General features: G+C 36.3%; 1 protein-coding gene across 5 annotated transcripts in view; it reads right to left on the bottom strand.

Moving 5' to 3' along the window:
* Positions 1 to 19,845, bottom strand: part of ADGRB3 (adhesion G protein-coupled receptor B3) — a 1,235,185-nt gene that overhangs the window by 858,654 nt on the left and 356,686 nt on the right. For 4 of the 5 annotated variants that reach the window (XM_068281444.1, XM_068281441.1, XM_068281445.1 and 1 more), the window contains one exon: positions 11,508 to 11,669. The exons of the other annotated variant lie outside the window; for it this stretch is intronic. In XM_068281444.1, the coding sequence (XP_068137545.1) occupies positions 11,508 to 11,669 (162 nt within the window). The remainder of the gene's footprint in view (positions 1 to 11,507; positions 11,670 to 19,845) is intronic. 5 annotated transcript variants of the gene reach the window in all.

The raw sequence follows: 19,845 nt of genomic DNA, 5'->3' as shown, positions 1-19,845 counted from the left end.
AATACATGCAAAATAAAATTTGACATTCTACCTAGAATGTCCAGGCATAGAAATCTGGTTGCTTTGTCCAACTCCTCTCTGCTTTCTTTCCCATGCCATATTCACAGGTGTAAACAGTAAAGAAGTCATCTTATGACAGGACCTTTATCAGAAAAGGTTGTTTGTTTGGCGAAAGTTTGGATGTTTGGATGTTTGCCACTCAATCGCACAACAATGGCTGAAAGGATTTGAATGACATTTGGCACACACATAGGATATTACCCGGAATAACATATAGGATACTTTTTAACCCCATAACCAAAAAGTGGGCGGGGACAAATACAAATTTCACTGGGAAAATGTAAACTGCAGCCATTCTTACACTGTTAATGGTAGTGTTGTCAAGCTTTGCACAGTTGGTCACTGGGTGACTGGGATTAATATTCAGAAAAGTGGGTGGAGCAAACAAAAACCAATCAAAATTCACCTATTGATTTTCAAGAGGAATATTTAATTGCTGCTATTCTTGCACTGTTAATGGCACAACTCTCAAATCTGGTACAGTTGGTCATGTGGCAACTGGGGTGCAAAATCAGAAAATGGGTGGAGCCACAAACAGCCAATCAGATTTATTTAATTTCAATGCAAATTATTGATACCAAAGATTGCAAAGCTCACAAACTAGGCCATTGTGTAATTGAGTAGTTGTGTGATAGGGTTAGAAAAAGTGGGTGCAGCCAAAACCAGCCAAATACATATGCCGGGCAACACCGGGCCATCAGCATATATATATATATATATATATATATATATATATATATATATATACATATATATATATATATATATATATATATATATATATATATATATATATATATATATATATATATATACACACACACACACACATATGTATGACTGAAGAAATCAATTATCCAGGAATTCTACCATATATTTATATATATATATATATATATATATATATATATATATATATATATATATATATGTTAGTATAATTTACTTGTTTGTAAAATTAATATATTAAAGTGTTATGCCTTATGTCATTTTTGCTATAATGCTATGAGTCATTTTTGGATTCAATCTATAAATAAAATACCTGTTAGATAAACTGTAGCCCAAGAATCAGATTATGAATAGTGTGTTGCAACTTCTCAAAAGTTTTTGTGAATTTGAAGAGAGACTTTTTCAGACAGCACTAGAGGAAACAGAACGACTATCATTCATGAAATCCCTCTTACTAAAATGCATGGAAAACAAAAGTTTGCTTTCTTAAAACAGAAAGTATTTGCGATAATTCAGGTTGGATTGAACTCCGAGATGTCTCCCAGTGCATCACTGCTGAATATATGCAAATTAACCATTGTTGTCCTTAGAAGCTGGGAGACTTGCACTGGGAGACATCTCGGAGTTCACTCCAACCTGAATTATTGCAAATACTTTCTGTTTTAAGAAAGCAAACTTTTGTTTTCCATGCATTTTAGTAAGGGGGCTTTTTGGACCATTGTAGCCCCTTACACACTCTAATGAGTTCTGGTTTGCCATGAGCTTGCTGGTTAGTCTGTACCTCTGCGTTTTTCAAGTCCTACTCCATAGAGCCAAATTAAGCCATACCATGCACTGATGAGGATCAACCAATCTGAAACAGTCTGTATGCATGTTGGATTATTATGGCTCTGTGCTAATTATAAGATGCTGACTCATCATTGCATTCCAGTGGATCTGGAGGTGTGTTTAGCTTCTAAGGATGACAATGGTTCATTTGCATATATTCAGCAGTGATGCACTAGGAAACATCTTGGAGTTCACTCCAACCTGAATTATTGCAAATACTTTCTGTTTTAGGAAAGCAAGCGTTTGTTTTCCTTTTCTCACAAGAAGCTTAAAAACATGTATTATGAAAGCTGTAGTTGAAGAGTAAACTATCACTCTTTAGGTGCAAATGTTTAATCTCAATACATTATTCCTGTATGGCACTAAGGTATTAAAACACAATAGCCATTGCTCCAACACCAAAAGGTAACTTCACGCTGTCGTGGTACATTGCATTGGACAATATAACCGCACATTAGCAGTAGGGTGCAGTGTAATCCATCATTATAACATGAGGCATGTTGTGTGGGGCCAGACAACATGCATGTTTACAGTTGCAATAAAACATATTTTTCATTGACTGTATGCTTCACTGTATGCATTACATTATGCATCAAATGCTTGGTGCAACTTTTACTCTCCTATTTTTACATGAAACACGACACCCCCCTAAATGATATTGGTTTATTAAGACCTCTGTTGGTATTTATACCATTGTGTTATTTTTGTTGCATACTTGGCATGGGAACGTTTCTTACTTTTTGATATATTGTGTCATTGTAGTGATAATGCATTACTGAATTTCTTACTTGGGTTTGAATGCAGAAATAAGCTTTAATATATATCCCGGGTTACAACAATTAATAGTCTTAAATATATTAGTTGTGCATTTTGATCAAGGCAACTTTAATTGAACCATATTTTAGAGAGAAGAAAAAAAAATTGCATATTTGCTCACTAAATAGAAATAAGGCATCATAGGAAACCCTGCTTTCTCACATAACAATGACTAATTGAAAATACCCTCTATTTTAAATTTATCACAGTTTATTTCCTGGTAACAGAAATTTCAGTTTCCTTGTAATCCTATACCTAATCCTAGTGGTTCTGTTTTACCATGATGTAGCTGGATATTCTATATGAAAACAGTGAACCAGTATATGCATACACCTAGTTAATCAAGCTGCTAGTATGGGTAGTAATGATAGCTTATGTTCCGCAAGCATTTCATGAAAACTGTAAAGTAGATGGTTGTTTTGTACGTTGTGGTTTTGTACAATGTAGAGTGTTAGGTCATCACTCTACATTGATACTCAGGAAAATGATTCATACATGTAAAATAAAATTATTTTTCAAATAATACAGTAAATACAGTAAAACTGGTTCATATTTGCTAGCAGTTGCTTAAAGAGAACCTGTACTGAGTAAAAATATTTAAAATAAACACATGAGGTAACTTCAAATGAACATTACATAGTTACCTTGCCATCAGTTCCTCTCAGAAGCTCACTATTTTCTTCTGACAATAATCCCATCCAGTTCTGACAATATTTTGTCAGATCTGAAATATATCAGTTGCTGTCAGTAAAATATCAGTTGCTGTCAGTTATAGCTGAGAGGAAAACAGATGTACCAGGTAATGTTCATGTTTCCCTATGGCTCAAGTGGGCGATGTTACAGTTTAACTGTGTGCTGACCAGAAAGCTGTTATGGGGTAATGGCTATTTTCAAAATGGAGGACGGAAAATTCCCTTGATCATAGTGAACAAATAGGACGCGGGACAGGAGAAAGACACTGAGGAGTAGACTACATGGAAGGTAAGTATGACTTGTGTGTGCTTATTTTGACTTTTATTTTCAGTACAGGTTTTCTTTAAAGAGAACCTGTACTGAGTAAAAATATTTAAAATAAACACATGAGGTAACTTCAAATGAAAATTACAGAGTTACCTTGCCATCAGTTCCTCTCAGAAGCTCACCATTTTCTTCTGACAATAATCCCATCCAGTTCTGACAATATTTTGTCAGATCTGAAATATATCAGTTGCTGTCAGTAAAATATCAGTTGCTGTCAGTTATAGCTGAGAGGAAAACTGATGTACCAGGTAATGCCCATGTTTTCCTTTGGCTCAAGTGGGCGATGTTACAGTTTAACTGTGTGCTGACCAGAAAGCTGTTATGGGTAATGGCTATTTTCAAAATGGAGGACGGAAAATTCCCTTGATCATAGTGAACAAACAGGACGCAGGACAGGAGAAAGACACTGAGGAGTAGACTACATGGAAGGTAAGTATGACTTGTGTATGCCTATTTTGAATTTTATTTTCAGTACAGGTTTTCTTTAAGGTGAAGTTGTATAATACAGGGAGGACATCAGCATCACAATGCTGTTAAAATTCATTAATTAAATTGTGCTTTTCATTCTTGGCTGTTTATTTCAAATTTACTGCGTTTGAAAATAGCATCAGTATGTACAGCATTAATAGACAAAAGTGGGAACTTGCTGAATTAAACGTAAATTGACATCTTTTGGTCTATTAATCCTTAAACATTTAAATTAGCCTCGACAGCTTCCAAGGCTGCAAGATAGCACTGGAAATACTACCGTGCTTTGATGTCAAGGAGGTGGCTTTGGAGAAAAACAATAGCAAGATAAAATAATACATTATCCTGTCCATGTGGTGGTAAATGAAAAAGCCTCCAATAGCTCTGCCTCGTTGTTTAAATGGAGATGTTCTGAAAAGGTAAACTGTAGCCATAGTAAAGTATATATGGGTCAGAGAAGCATAGAGACAGTACAATCTGACTGACTTTTTAGTAATTAATTTAGGCTGCTCAGGTACTGCTTAGGTAATAGTTACACACCTGCAAAAGGTCATCATGGACTGGTGAAAGTGTATTATTGGCTTCCCTGTTAATTCTTCATTGGGAATACTGAGGCAGTAAACAGCTAAATTAATCTAATAACTCTGATGGACAATCAGAAAATGTGAAAAGAATTCAGAAAAAATCTCACCTCTCCAACATTTACAACATTTATACTTTAACTGCTTGAGGACCACAGGCTTACATCCCCTAGTGACCAGGCAATTTTTTACAATTCAGTGCTCTGCAGCTTTAACAGTTTATTACTTGGTCATTCAACTTAGCACACAAATTAATCTTGCCTCCTTTTCTTTCCACCAACAGAGCTTTCTGTTGGTGACATCTGATTGCTGCTGCACTGCCATTTTTTTTTATTAATTTAAAAAAAATGTTTTATACATTTCTCTATTTTTTTTATTTTATTTACCTCCCTCCTCCCCGAGATCCAATCACTGATCGCCTCTCATAGGCATCAGTCTATGAGAGGGGATCACATTGTGAGCCCCTTGAGGGGACAGCTTTGTCACTAAGCTGTCCCCTGTACAGCACTGCACTAGATCCTAGCACTGTACAATCTAAACAAATGTTTAGTCTGACAGCCTGCCAGCTGCAATCGCTGGTTAGCAGGCTGATATCGGAGCGGAGCTCTGTAACTCAGCAGGGATGCGTGCCCATCTGCACGTAATCCCTGCTAATCTCCACTGCCAGGACATGATGCTGATCATCGTTAGGTGGTCCTGGAGGAGCCACCTTCCCGGCGCTGATCGGTGTTAAGTGGTCGGGAAGGGGTTAAAGGAAACCTGAAGAAAGAGCAACGTTAAACCTTTCTTAGCTGACTTCTTCTAAAAAGTATATATATTTGGCTGCTATGGCCTTCTGAAGTTTTTATATGGTGAAGCCGGAAAAAAATATGAAGATGAGGTGTTTCCATTTACACTTCATTAAAAAAAAATCACCATGGAAGCCAGAAACGTTTTAACCACTTCACACTTAATGGTAGATCAATTAAAGCGGAATATAACCCTGCATTTCAACTTTGCTCTAAAACATTATTTACAGCATATTATATGCAAAAAGCATTTTTTTTTTACTAGACCAGCATTGGAAGGGTTAAACACAGAGGTTTTAAGTTCCGTGCAGACGTTCAGATAGTTACATTCTATTTAGTTAGATGTATCTATTGATAAACAGTTACACACTCTTTGGCTGTCCTGAAAGCTCCTTCTCAGTGAGAGAGATGAGTCACAATAAACACTTAAAAGATACATATTTGTAAACAAAAAGTATCTAACTGAAGTTCGGATGCGTCTGCAGAAATCTCTAGGGACTTTAAAGCCCTGTGTAACCCTTCCAATGCTGGTCTAGTAAAAAAAAATGCTGGTTGCATATAATATACTGTAAACAATGTTTTAGAGCAAAGTTGAAATGCAGGGTTATATTCCGCTTTAAGATGTTATAGTTACAACATGCTCCTTACAGTAATGTTATCACTACTTAGAACACCTAAATGATATAACATAATTATAATATGCCAGCTGCAGCACAGGCCATGTGAGAGCAGCAATTGCCATGGGAATGAATGAGGAGACAGGATACTTAGCACATCTTCCTATGTGCCAATCTTTGAAGGGGGGGGGGGGGTCAGACATCAGAAAGAGCTACCGTGGTTAGTCCCAAAGTTATCCAAGGGAGTGATGAGCAGAGGTGCATGTTAACACGTGCGCTGTGTTCATAAGTGCTGAAAATTAATATTTATGTCCTTTGGCCAAAACTGGTGGCAGAATATAAATATTATAATGTTTAGTGCTTTGTTCTATCATTATTTGATATTGTTATATGTATCTATACATATGAGGAATTTGAACAAATATAAGTGTTAACCATTTTTTGTAGCAACAGTCATAGCTATGCATTGCAATGTGGTTGTGTTCAAGTTGGAGGTAACTGTTTTGATGTATGTCAAATACAACTTAGTAACCATCTTCAGGAGAATCATTCTTTTGAAATTTACCATTTCAGAGCTTTATGGTACAGTTCACGGGGCTGTATGGTTATAGTTGGAAGATTCCCTTCGCTCATTTTTGTGGATTAGCTACTTGAAGGACAGCTGTGCTCTAAATTAGTACATTTACTGGGGTGGAACCAGAAGGGCCAAGAATGCAAATTATAAAAGAGGAGCTGTACTAAAGGTCAATGATTCATAAGGCAATTACTACTTATATAAGATAGGGACCTTCACCATGGACTCATCATAAAATAAAATATGTATCTGTTTATCATTTATATTTAGTTTCACCTCAGTCCCCCAAAAACAGTTAGGGGAAATTTTTACTCGTGACACATGAAAAGTCATGTGATGTTGGTGAATTATATAAGCGAATAAAGCACATTTAAATGTGAGTTGAATGGTCTTCTTATTAGAAACTGCATCTATATTTCATAACATGGATAAGTCCTTGCAGTGCATAATTTGAAATCTGACAACAAATTCACAGATTATATTTTTTCTAGGCGTAATTGTCAACTGCCTTTCTGTAAAATTTATCCTGTCTTCTTCTGGCTCAGAAGTATAAGAACATTATTAGAATGGAAATGTTTTGAAGTTGTCAAACTTTGATCTTATTTTAACCTAAGTTAATAATATAAACCACTACAAAGGACACTAATAGGATAAAAGTAAGGTTGTTCTCAATATGACATCCTCTCATATTGCCATTAAATGTACCACACAAACTTTATTGCTTTGTTTCACTTTTATTATGTACATAATTAATTCCTGTTTTACAGCAAACCTGCATTCTACTATAATGTTTTGAATTATTTAGTTACCATTTTATACAGATTTCTGGTGAGATGTGGTAAATTTTAATGAGGTTAGGAAGGTTTTGTCCATAAATAGCATAATAGTGATGTCTCTACTAGGCTAATGCTGGTCAGTGCTGACATTTATTGCCGAACATTTATATATGTACTTTACCCTGGTATGCAAATATATATAGTATTTTATATGCTTATAACACTGTTCATAAAATTATTCTTTATATGACAAACTAAATAACATTAATGCATGTATAAATTATATAAAAAAGACTTATGTTGGTATGCAATGCAGCTATACTTTGGCTGGCATTGTATACATGTGTAAATGTTTTAAACAACAATTCCTATTTTGGCCCACTACCTGCAACACTCACCACTGCTTGTATATATTTACTGCATGCTTCCTGCTTAATGGTTTGAAATAAAGTTATATTTTTCACATCCCCCAGTGCCCCATCATGTTTTGGGTCCATATGGTATATTTCTTAAAGAATATTTTATTTATTCAGTGCAACATGGTGTCTAAGTGTAGAGCTCTCTCTCCTTGCAGTGCTAAATCCTAGGTTTGTATCCCAGCCAGGATACTATCTCTGTCAAATTTGCAGATGTTCATTGTGTTTGTGTGAGCTTCCTTTGGGTGCTCTGATATCTTTCTCCAACCAAAAGCTTACTGGTGGGTTAACTGGAGTTATCCCAAAATCAATGATTATCATTGTGCTTAAAATGGAAATAATGCTAGGAAGAAGTCCATGGAGAACTCAAACTTGATCACTGTATGCCTCAACTTATGAACAGACCATGAAATAGATTTATCCCACATCAACTTGTAAACAGACCAGGAAACAGATAGATCCCTCCCAGTGGAGACTGGAGGGTGATAATTGGAACTCATAGAAAATCTATGCAGTGAGAACCAAGAAAAAAAGAAAAACAAAACAACTAACTAACATGGTTTCCAACCCTTTCCCACTCTACCTAAAAAACTGAAAAATTGTTCCAGGTCCACCTTGTTTGAAATTTCATGTACATTGTTCAACCCCAGTAGATCTTTTTATCAATGTATTTTTTATCAGAAATGGCCTGCATCTTCTCTGTGTTGTTCCTGTAAAATAGCCTCTTCTGAAGAATCAGGCTCCCATGCAGGGACAGCATATAGTTACCATGTACAGTTAGCATTTTAGTACTGAAAGTTGACTCACTCTAAACCTTTTTATGCCATACCTATATATACACAGTCAACATTCTGTACTAAATACTATTATAAAATTGCTCAGAATCACAACATCATCTCATTTTATCAAACTGTGCTACATGTATCAAAACATGTACCTTGTCTGTATCGTAGGGTAAACTGTGGTTCACACTTGTCCAGCTATCTAAATATGACCTTAATTCCCATAGTATACATTTTTCCATTGCTTTTGTACCCGCATCTGACAGACTATCTTATGTATTGTGCATTGCATATGTCTATTTTCTGGTTTAATGATCACTCATGTATCCCATTCCCTCAGCCCTGTCAGAAGCATTAGACACACTAACAACGCATTGTAATTGCAGCAGAGAAATTTACAGTACAGTAATTAAATGAACAACAGAAATGGTACTGTATAAAAATGTACTCCAACAATTAATTTAATAAATGTGGGCAGGACTAAATACCGACTAGGCAGAACACAATTGCTACTAAGGTTTATGTAGCTACAAATGTAAGTAAAGCTCAATAGGGAGCACAAAAGATGAAAGCTAATGTTGTCCAGTTACCGAAAAGAAGTAAGCTGAATCTATATTACAGTATTGGATGTTCTGGGCAACTGGTAGTTCACCAGTTTTCTTTGCATTTGTTTGAATAAATGAGTTCCATTTTGGCCTCAGTTACTAAGGTGTGTGTGTGTGTGTGTGTGTGTGTGTGTGTGTGTGTGTGTGTGTGTGTGTGTGTGTGTGTGTGTGTGTGTGTGTGTGTGTGTGTGTACGCACACGTGTGTGTGTGTGTGTGTGACTGTGCGTGTGTGTATGTGTGTGTGTGTGGGGCTGGGTTGTTACAACAATGAGTTTTCACTTAAGCTACGTACACACATGAGATAAAAGTCTTCAGAAAATGAAAGATCACAGACCAATTTTACTACTTTCCATGTAGTATGAGAGCATACTTACACAGTCTATTCTATTAAGCTGAGTACACCAATCAGATTAAATCTTTGAAAACTGAGGAATTTATCTGTCACATAGGTTTTTAAGGGAGGTTTGAAAGACTGGTCTTTCTAAAGATGCAGTACACATGCAAAAGATCAGTAAACGCAAAAGATCAGATTCTGCAAAATGTTTTTTTATGCTGGGAATACACGGTTCATTTGAAATTATCAATCAAGCCACTGATGGCTGGAACAAAAAAAGAAACGCATGGAAGATTAGGAAATGCCCGTGGGGACGAGTGAGAATCGATCCGCACGCCCGCGGGGACGAGCGGGGACGCGCCGTTATCGAGCCAGCGGCTCGATTCCGGTGCATAAACACACCGTGTATTCCCGGCATTAGTCTATGATATCTGGAGATCTCATATACACCTTGTTTAACAGACATTCATGTGCAGATCAGACCCATACTAGTGGCACTGTAACATTATATGCTAATCACTCAGTGACACAAATGTCCATGACACTGTATTTTTTTTTATAAAGAACACAATGATTGCCTAATATCACTGACAGTAACTCACAGTAAGGTGACTCGGGTGTGCTGGTTTAACACTAGACTCTAATCACTCTGTGACACAAATGTCTGTGACACTGTATTTTTTTTAATAAAGGACACACTGATTTCCTGATATTATCAACAGTAACTCACAGAAAGGTGACGCTGTGCGGAGGTCAGTGAAAATCAATACACAGTAACAGCAGGCTATAACAGTGATGCAGCCACCCACACAGTTCACTGTATATGGGTTTTGTGTTGCTACAACACAAACTACACCACAATGCAACAACAAAATATCATTACAGCAGGGTCAATGTCACTGTTAGTCCCGGAAAGGACATTTGTGATCGGGATGAATCATCAAAAAGACTACTGGGGAGGTCCATAGCTGGTGCACTACAAGTAGCAGAGCACCTAGGAAGCAGCTACACAGCACAAAATCAAATGACAGCCTATCTATCACTGTCCCTCTATCTGCAGCATCAGCTCCTCTCCCTGCACTGACGACGGCAGAGTGAAAATGGCTGCTGGGAATGTGCCTTTTAAGGGTAGTGGAGTGGCCCGGGTGGTGATCCTGTCTGATTGTCCCATGTGAGTTCAGGGTGAAAGGTCAAAAAAAGTCTCCATAGGAAAGTATGGGGCAGTCAGGAACAGCTGGTATAGTTCGCATTAGACACAAATGGGCGAACGGCAACCATTCACATGGAATTGCCATCCCTATCCTGCATAAGTATCCTTTAACTACAAATAATGCAGCCTAAATCTTAGTCCAGACTGATACTATTTAGATGCATTTACACACATAGCATTTGATAATATATGATCTGTAATTTGCACAGAAAAAAACAAAATTTATACATCCAATAATGTCTTGTCCTTGGGTAGGAAAAGAGGAATGTTAGATATATGTACATAAAACTTTGTGTTGCTGCATTTGACATCTGCCACTCTGAGCTGAGATTTTAGGAAGAAACTATCTTCTACAGGCAACATCAGGACACTTTGTATGCCAAAAGACAAGCAAGATGAGCTAATGTGCATTATCCTTTGACTATTAGCCTTTCTCAGGGTAAAGGTCTTCAGCAGTGGAAATCTGGATGGGAGAAGTTAACTGTTCTACAGAAAATGTTTTGTAGATAAAATGGATGATCTAGTTTATCTTTTTTTTTCTTTGCCAAGCCTTCTATTTGGGAATGGGGTTCTGCTGAGTTAGTCAAGTTAAGTTATAAATTAAGACTTCAGAGGAGTTATAATAAAATCCATATAAAAATTAAGGTAGTTTACAAAAATTAACAGGTATAATGAAGCAAACTATTCTAAGGTTATAGTGCATGAATAATCATATAATTTCATAATAACTATCCCTTAGTAAAATAACTTAATATATATATTTTTCCTGCTAAACATTAAGTGGTTTTATAATTAAAATTGAACATCATAAGGAAAAGTATGAAGGAACAGGTTGTGTAGAATGTTTGGCATTATACATATTCACAACATCCAAATTTGTATTGATCTGCTACTAACACTACCTGGACAGAGGGCAGTGTTATTGCAAACCCTTGTTTCTCTTAAGGGGCTGCTGCAGTGTGTCCCGTAAGGTGGTATACAAGTTCTGGTTCGCACCTGCGACCCTTGACCACAAGTAACTGAACATGTACTCCATTGGGACCACTCTTCAACACCAGATTCACCTGTATACAAGACAACAAATAAAAATGAATACAGCCTTAAGTATCATTATGCTACTATAGTATATTGATATCTTTATTTTAAAAATATTGTGACAAGAATAATGTAACAATCACATGCATTCATTATTAACAGTAGTGTATGCCCAGTTATAATACTTTAACCTATTATCTAACACTGAAAGGGTTTATTTCAACAATGACGACAACAAAAATATTTTGATGGCAAATTGCTTTGAACTAATGATACATTTGGCCTTGTGTCCAAACAAACTTCATACCAACCATTTGAACAACTGCAAAATGTTATGTGAATATTTACACCCATATAGATACCTCTCTGATTTCTTTAAAAAAATTCAATACCTTGTGGTCCATAACGTATGTACTTAGGATGCTTTCTGACATCAGCTATCTTGTAGAGGCATTTTTTGTATAATTACAGCATGCTATGCATTTTATGGCTGTTTAAAGAACTCAGCTCAAACAAAACAAATGATCTTATCATCTGAAACTAGTTGATTATATAATGATTTTCTGTTATAGACCAGTGTACAACTGGCCCTAAACCTAAAGTATGTTACGAGGTGGAAGTACCAACAAAAATAGATGATAGCATCAGAAAACAACAGAAAAGTGCTAGATTAAAGTATGTATTATGCTAGTTTTGAGTATTTATATGTAAATGTGTGCTTGTGCTTTTTTCTTTTCAAATCTGGAATTATTCTACTCAGTTAGTAATGAGACTTTTAGTGGTGGGCACAGTCATTGCAAAAGCTGCCCCTGTTTAACCAGCTCCCGACCGTCTAACGTTGATTGGCATCAAAGTGCGTGCACGTTCCCTGCTCGTAAATAGAGCGGGGATCTGTTATCAGCCTACCAGTGCAGTACAGGGGACTCCCTTGTCACTTAACTGTCCCCAGGAGTGTCTCACAATCTAATCCCTCTCATAGCCCGATGCCTATGAGAGGATATTGTAGTGTAAGGATTTCCGTCAGGGCCAATTTAGGGGGAGGGAGGGAAATACAAAATAAGTTATTTTATTAAAAAGAATATCTTTTAAATGAATTAAAAAAAATGCTACATTTGGTGGTTAAAAATGTTTATTAAATTTACATATATAGACTAGCTTCATCTTAGACCTTTCCTGAATATGTTCAACATATAAGGTAGTAATGCTTTCCTCAACCATCTATATTTTATATAAAATCTAACATCCCAATCTACTTGAATGTTGTCACTAAGAATAGGAACATACTGAAATGTAATATAGTATTGTAAAATATATTTAAATGGTAAGACATAAAAACAATTTAAATGTTAACGCATGTTATTTTGCAAATGACAAAGGAACAATGAAAGCATTAAAATAAGAGTTAATGCAGTTGTAGGTTCATGCAATTACATGAAAATGAAGCTACAGAAAAAAATAAAAATACACAAATGAATTTTTATTAACATCCCACAACATAAACTGTAGATTTGTTTGCTATTTTTGTTTTACTTTTTTGAGGCTGTGGTGTGTTGCTAGTAACTAAAAAAGATAAAACCATTGGAAATACATAATCATAAATGGCAAAGAACATGGCAATTTACTGGCAGTCACTCTGGCACAATATTGTCCAGTTACAGAAATCTGCATTTTTTATGTTATTATATAGGTTGTTTATTGTGGTTGTTTCAGCTTTCCATGACAAAACTGGCTTACAGTAATGCTCTGTACACTCCACAAAGTTTAGGCATGCATCCATGGAATCCATCTAAAAGACTAGGCTCCACCTACCAATTTTAAACTAAACTTGGTTTCCAGTATCTCCTCATTAGAACCATATACCAGTTCACAAAAAAATGCTCCATCAACTTCTCCAAAAAGCAACCTCCACCAAAGACTATTACCATTTTTTTGCCTTTTTTTTACTAACTAAAACTATTTTTTTTAAGAATCACTGTTTAAAATGTCAGATGACAGTGCAGAGCCTCATTTCAAAAACTGTTATCACTGTTTTATCTAGTACAATAAATCTGATTCAGTCCTTCAGTAAAAAAAAAAAAAAGAGATGGGACGAATCCCAAATTTCTGAAAATCCGAATCCAAAAAGATTCTCTGTTTTCATGAATTTTTCAAATCTCGAATGTAACTAATCCTGTACATAAGAATTGTACATGTGCATGAAGAGTTATTTGAAAAAACATGCTAAGTAAATAAACCAGTAAAATGTATGGCAGCCTTTTTGAAGGCAGATGAAAAAAAAAGAGTTTCTTCCTGAGGTGCCTAATTACAGAATATGATATGTGAAAGTGACATGTTGCTTTCCATTTTCAACAAAACTTTAGTTTTCCTTAAAACTTAAAGGAGTACTATCGATTGAAACGACTTTTTTTTTTAATACTGTATATTAGTGTATACATTACCACTAGTGCTAGGGGCACTTTATTTATTCACCCAGGTCTCTCTCTCACTATCCCTGCTTAAAAATTCATTTCTCACACAGCTCATAGTAGTTTGGGTCACCCTGAGCTGCTTGGTTACTCTGTCACACAGCTCACAAATATATTTCACTGTGTCACTCACAGCATGCAGGAGACATGAGGAGAAATAGGCTGATCTGAGGTGGTAACAGGTAACTAAATGAGCTGTAATATTGCTGGAATATAACTAGCTATAACAATAGTCTGTGTTTACACTCAGACTGGTTGCCTGCTTGTGGTGATTCACTCCAGGCTGCATCCACTTTACAAGCTGCTGAGAGGGGCAGACCACTGTTTACAATTAGCAATATTAGTATCTTTATCAGTCAAGAGAAGCAAAGATAATAAACACACATTGCTAGAATCTTTAACCCCTTACCACCATATCAATAAGATTCTTTCAGCAAGGTGATAATTAAACTATAAACTGAGGAGTTGATAGCAACTCCCCTGTGCAGACATGGGCTTAGCCCTCTGGGAGCCCTCAGCATATAGATACATTTGTATCAAACACTGACGGCCAAAACTGACGGAGGATTTTACAGCTGAGAGGAACAGCTGTGTGAGGAATCAAATTGCTCCTTGTACTTGTCCTAATGTGTGCTACAACATACAGCATTTAAAAATAAATGCATACATCGATAGTATTCCTTTAAGTTATCTACAATTTGAAAATCAAGCTAGAAAATAGTTTTGGATGTTACAGTTTTCTACAAAATTAATTGAAAGTAAATAAATGTTGGAATTCTTAATTCAGTGTTTATATTTCTTTAGTAGAACTTAAAAAAGGAGCAGTATTACACATTTTTCATTTTTGTTGTTACTACAGTTTTTTTTTCTGCATCAAGACCTATGTTACCTATGATGCATAGTTTATAAAGTGATCCAAGATAAAATTGAATTATAGGTATTGTTCACATTCAAGAATATTTGATACAGAGTAAATAAATCATGTTTTGTATGCATGCATACATGGGAAGCATGGTGGCATAGTGGATAGTACTCTATGCTTTGAGTCTTAGCACTGGGTCCTTAGTTCAAATCCATTCCCTGTCAGGACACTATAATTATTCATGAGTTTGTATGTTTTTCCCATGTCTGTTTGGTTTCCTCTGGGCTCATAGGTTTCCGCCCACATCCCAAAAACATCCCAAAAACATGCAGATAAGATGATTGGCTTCCCCCAAAATAGGCCCTAAACTATCAAAGTGTATGGACACATAAATATGGTAGGGATTAGATTGTGAGCCCTTCTGAGGGACAATGAAGTGAGAAGACCATATACTGTGTACAGTACAACAAAAACAATCAAATCTATTATTAAGCTGATGCAGTAGTGCATATTTTGCAAATTAACTATTTGAATGTATTTAGATAATCACTGTTTGAAAAGAAGAGTTAATTTCTCTTTTTCTGTATTTTGAGAGGCGATCATAAAACATAGAACAAATGTATTTATTTTATGTATTTAAGTATTTCTATAGCACCGATATATATTGTCACTGAACTGTCCCTGAGAGGGGCTCACAATCTTGTCCCTACCATAGTCATGTGTCGTTTAGTGTCTGTATCATAGTCTAAGGCCAATTTAAGGGGAAGCCAATTAACGTGTCTTTATGTTTTTGGGATGTGGGAGGAAACCAAAGTGCCCAGAGGAAACCCACACAGACATGGGAAAAACATACAAACTCATGAATAATTATAGTGTCCTGACAGGGAATGGATTTGAACTAAGGACCCAGTGCTAAGACTCAAAGCATAGAGTACTATCCACTATGCCACCATGCTTCCCATGTATGCATAGAGACCATACAAACTCCTTGCAGATGTTGACCTGGCTGGGATTTCGAATCTGGGACCCGGCGCTACAAGGCGAGAGCGCTAACCACTACATCACCATGCTGCCCATAAACACATGTTCCTTTTTAAATTTGGTTAAACTATGTATTTTAAAAAGACCAACTTTAAGAAGCACATGGACTCACTAAGCCAAGCAACAGTAGCTAAAGCAAGTAAGATTCTGGGATGCATAAAATGAGATATAAAATCATTAGATAGTACACTGCTCCCTTTGTATAAATCACTTGTACTCCTGAAGTCACATTTGAAGTTTGGGATACAGCTTTGAATACCATACTATAGGAAAAACATTAACATAAAAAGGCCGGCAACTAAATCAATCAGAGGGATGGAAGGTCTCACTTACTATGAAAGGTTGGACAAACCAGGCTTATTTAGCTTGAAAAAAAAATGCCTAGGAGGGAACCAACTTAACAAGTATAAATACATCAGAGGGTACTACATAAGCTTGGCAGATGAGTTTTTTGTCCCTAGTTTGTACCAAGGATAAGGGGCATGATCTGTGTATGGAGCGAAAACAGTTACGCCATCTATTCAGGAAGTGGTTCTTTACTTTAGGAGTGCTTAAAATGTGGAATATTTTACCGCAGTAAGTAGTTCTGCTAAATACTGTATATACTTAAGTATAAGCTTACAAGTAGTTGTCTCGGCTTATACTCGAGTCACTACTCTTTGAGTAACCCCCACAATGCCCCCACTATTCACACAGGGGTTCATCATCTGAGAGAGACCACACACTTGACATTTCCATGGGAGGTCCCAGCTAACCTCATCTTGAATTGTAACCTTGGAAGGCATACAGGGACGGTGTCTACTGAATGGTGACAATCCTTGCATTCCTATATCAAGTTTTAGATACGTGACTATGTGGCTCTGCATTCCTTGCTTTATCTTTATGCAAACTTTGCAACAGGATTTCTTTGCATGCCCATCTCCATTGTAGGCCTATGTCCTGGCTTATTATTGCAATCTGCTGAATTTATTCTGTTTTTCTAATATATGGTTGTGGCCTGCCATGGCTGTGAGTGGTGTTGTGGTTGGGGATTTTGCCACCCCGGCTTATACTCTGGTCGAACATTTTTCTAGTTTTTTTTCTTAAGGTACAAATGGAGGGGTCGGCTTATACTCGGGTTAGCTTATACTTGAGTATATGCAGTGCTGCGTCTGCATTAAAAGGCGGCTTGGATACTTTAACTACTAGGTAATTCCTGGCAGAGTGGATTCAGGGATTTTACTAACTGCCACTTAGGGTTGAGAAGGAATATTTGCACTTTAAAATGGCCAAGACGTGTAAGGTTTATTTGCTTTCTCCTGGACCAACTTGGATATGTGAGGGTGCAGGACAGAAATGTACGGTACTTTTTTTCATCCCTGGTTAAATATGAATGAACGGTGATGAACGGATGTCTATTTTTTCCAACCAAACTAACTATTTGTAACAATTATCACTGGTTCGTGTTGTTGCTCATGCGATACCTAAATGAAAAAGTGGAAAAAAATGATGATTGAAGGTGTCTATGATGAAAACAAAAGTAAGTTCAAGAGTTTATGGTATTGCAACCCTTTGCACACACTCAAACAAAGAACTTATTTAAAACAAATGGAAAATCTGTACAGCTCACTACACTTGAATTACAATGAGGAACAGTTAAAAAAATAAATAAAATAAAACTGTTTGGAAGCAGCAGTTTTTGTATTTTTTATTTTCCTACATGTTTAATTTTGCATTAATGGATAAAGGTAGTAAAGTACCTCTATACTTACGTCTAATCCCTGGGGGTATTCCAAAACCCTTGGAGCTAACAGATTTCTCTATAATAATCATGCCACTGTGGTCTCTCACCACATATGTGTAAGGGTAGTTACCCCAACCTATCCTGGTAATTTAATGGGGTAATGAGTCTTATGGTAATTGACAAGAGCAGGGAAACTTAGCAAAAGGGGGATTAGCACCTCTGTATAAAATACCATGTGAGCTGGAATTGGCTGGCCCAGACATTTTGACCTGCCTTCTTTGGGGACAGGGGGTTAAAAGAATATGGAGGCATGCTGATTTTTTTGTATTATTTATAAAGTAAAAAAAAAGGGGTGACTAACATGTTTTATCACCTAGGTGACCAGGTGACCAAGTTTTTTACTCATCTGCCTCATTTTGTTATGATAAAGAATGCCTTCTGCAACAAAAATTATAATTGTCTCGCAAATTACAACACCCGGAGAGCCACCTAATAGTAAATTGTGCCACTATAATAAGGAGCCAGCAACAGACTACCACATACACTACTTACAAAAATTTCCATTGCTGTCTCATGCACTTATATAAATTTTATTGTTCGCCTTAGTTAAAATTATAATTGAATCACAAGAGAACTATGTCTGGGTGATCATGTGAATTTCTCTTAAACAAGTCTCTTCTCGACTGCTAGTTTTCCCATTGAATTATTTTCCAATTAAATCATATGGATATATATTGACATTTGTAAGACTATCACTAGTTCTTATTGCTAGTAAATAGTGTAATGGGATTAGACTGAAGCTAAGAAAAGCCACAAGAAAAGTTAAATGCAACAGTTGTAAGAAGGTTGTGGAAACATATTAAGTATGTATGAATCTATTAAACAGGCAGCATGCAAGTAACAGTAACAACAATCAATCACCATTAAATAAAGAAATCTATGGAAACTTTATTCTTCTGCAAAATAAAATAACTATGCATTGATTTTATGTGATGACAGCATACACCTGTTAAATATGGGACATTTTGACTCCAGTAAAAGGAGAACAATAAATGTCCTTGATGTCTTTTTGAATGTTTAGTAAGGTTAAAAGGTTGTAATTATGATATACTGATAAAGCAATCAATGAGACTACTTTTGTTTCAGATTTGTTCCACCATTATTTAGCAGATAAATAACAAATAAAGTTAAATAGCAGTCTTGTTCAGTAAGGCAGAGTAATCAAAGGGATTACACAGAGAGAATAAGATTTCAGAGAACTGCAAAGATGAATTCTGACTAATTGCTTGGATTTTTAACTTTGAATTTCCACACTGCTTAAATGATACCCGAGGTGACATGTGACATGATGGGATAAATATGGGTATGTACAGTCCCTAGCACACAAATAACTATACTGTGTTCCTTTTTTTCTTTCTCTGTCTGAAAGAGTGAAATATCAGGTATGTAAGTGGCTGACTCAGTCCTGACAGACAGAAAGTGACTACAGTGTGACCCTCACTGATAAGAAATTATAACTATAAAACACTTTCCTAGCAGAAAATGGCTTCTGGGAGCAGGAAAGAGATAAAAAGGATCAATAGTTCATAGATTTTAGCTCTGGCATACTTCAATGAATGTGTCAATGAGCAAAAGCAATTAAACAGTTAAACTTAAAAAGTAGATTTAAACATAAAATAAAACTATGGAATATCTTAAAAAGTCATTTTTTTAGAAGAAGGAAGATAGATACAATCATTTATTTCATTAGTTTATTTTTCCTTCTGGTGTCCTTTAATAGTACGCGCCTGCTTGTTGATAAACTAAGGCTTAGTAAAACTGGTAAAAGGTGAATCAGAACTAGCACTACGAACCTTCTTTTAAGACTAAACTTAACCACCCTGGCGTTCTGATAAGATCGCCAGGGAGGCTGCGGGAGGGTTTTTTTTTTTAATAAAAAAAAACTATTTCATGCAGCCAACTGAAAGTTGGCTGCATGAAAGCCCACTAGAGGGCGCTCCGGAGGCGTTCTTCCGATCGCCTCCGGCGCCCAGAATAAACAAGGAAGGCCGCAATGAGCGGCCTTCCTTGTTTTGCTTAGATCATCGCCATAGCGACGAGCGGAGTGACGTCAT

Source organism: Hyperolius riggenbachi, chromosome 4 (genome assembly GCF_040937935.1).
Source record: "Hyperolius riggenbachi isolate aHypRig1 chromosome 4, aHypRig1.pri, whole genome shotgun sequence".
NCBI classification, from domain to species: domain Eukaryota; kingdom Metazoa; phylum Chordata; class Amphibia; order Anura; family Hyperoliidae; genus Hyperolius; species Hyperolius riggenbachi.
This window is presented reverse-complemented; position numbering and strand designations above follow the sequence as displayed.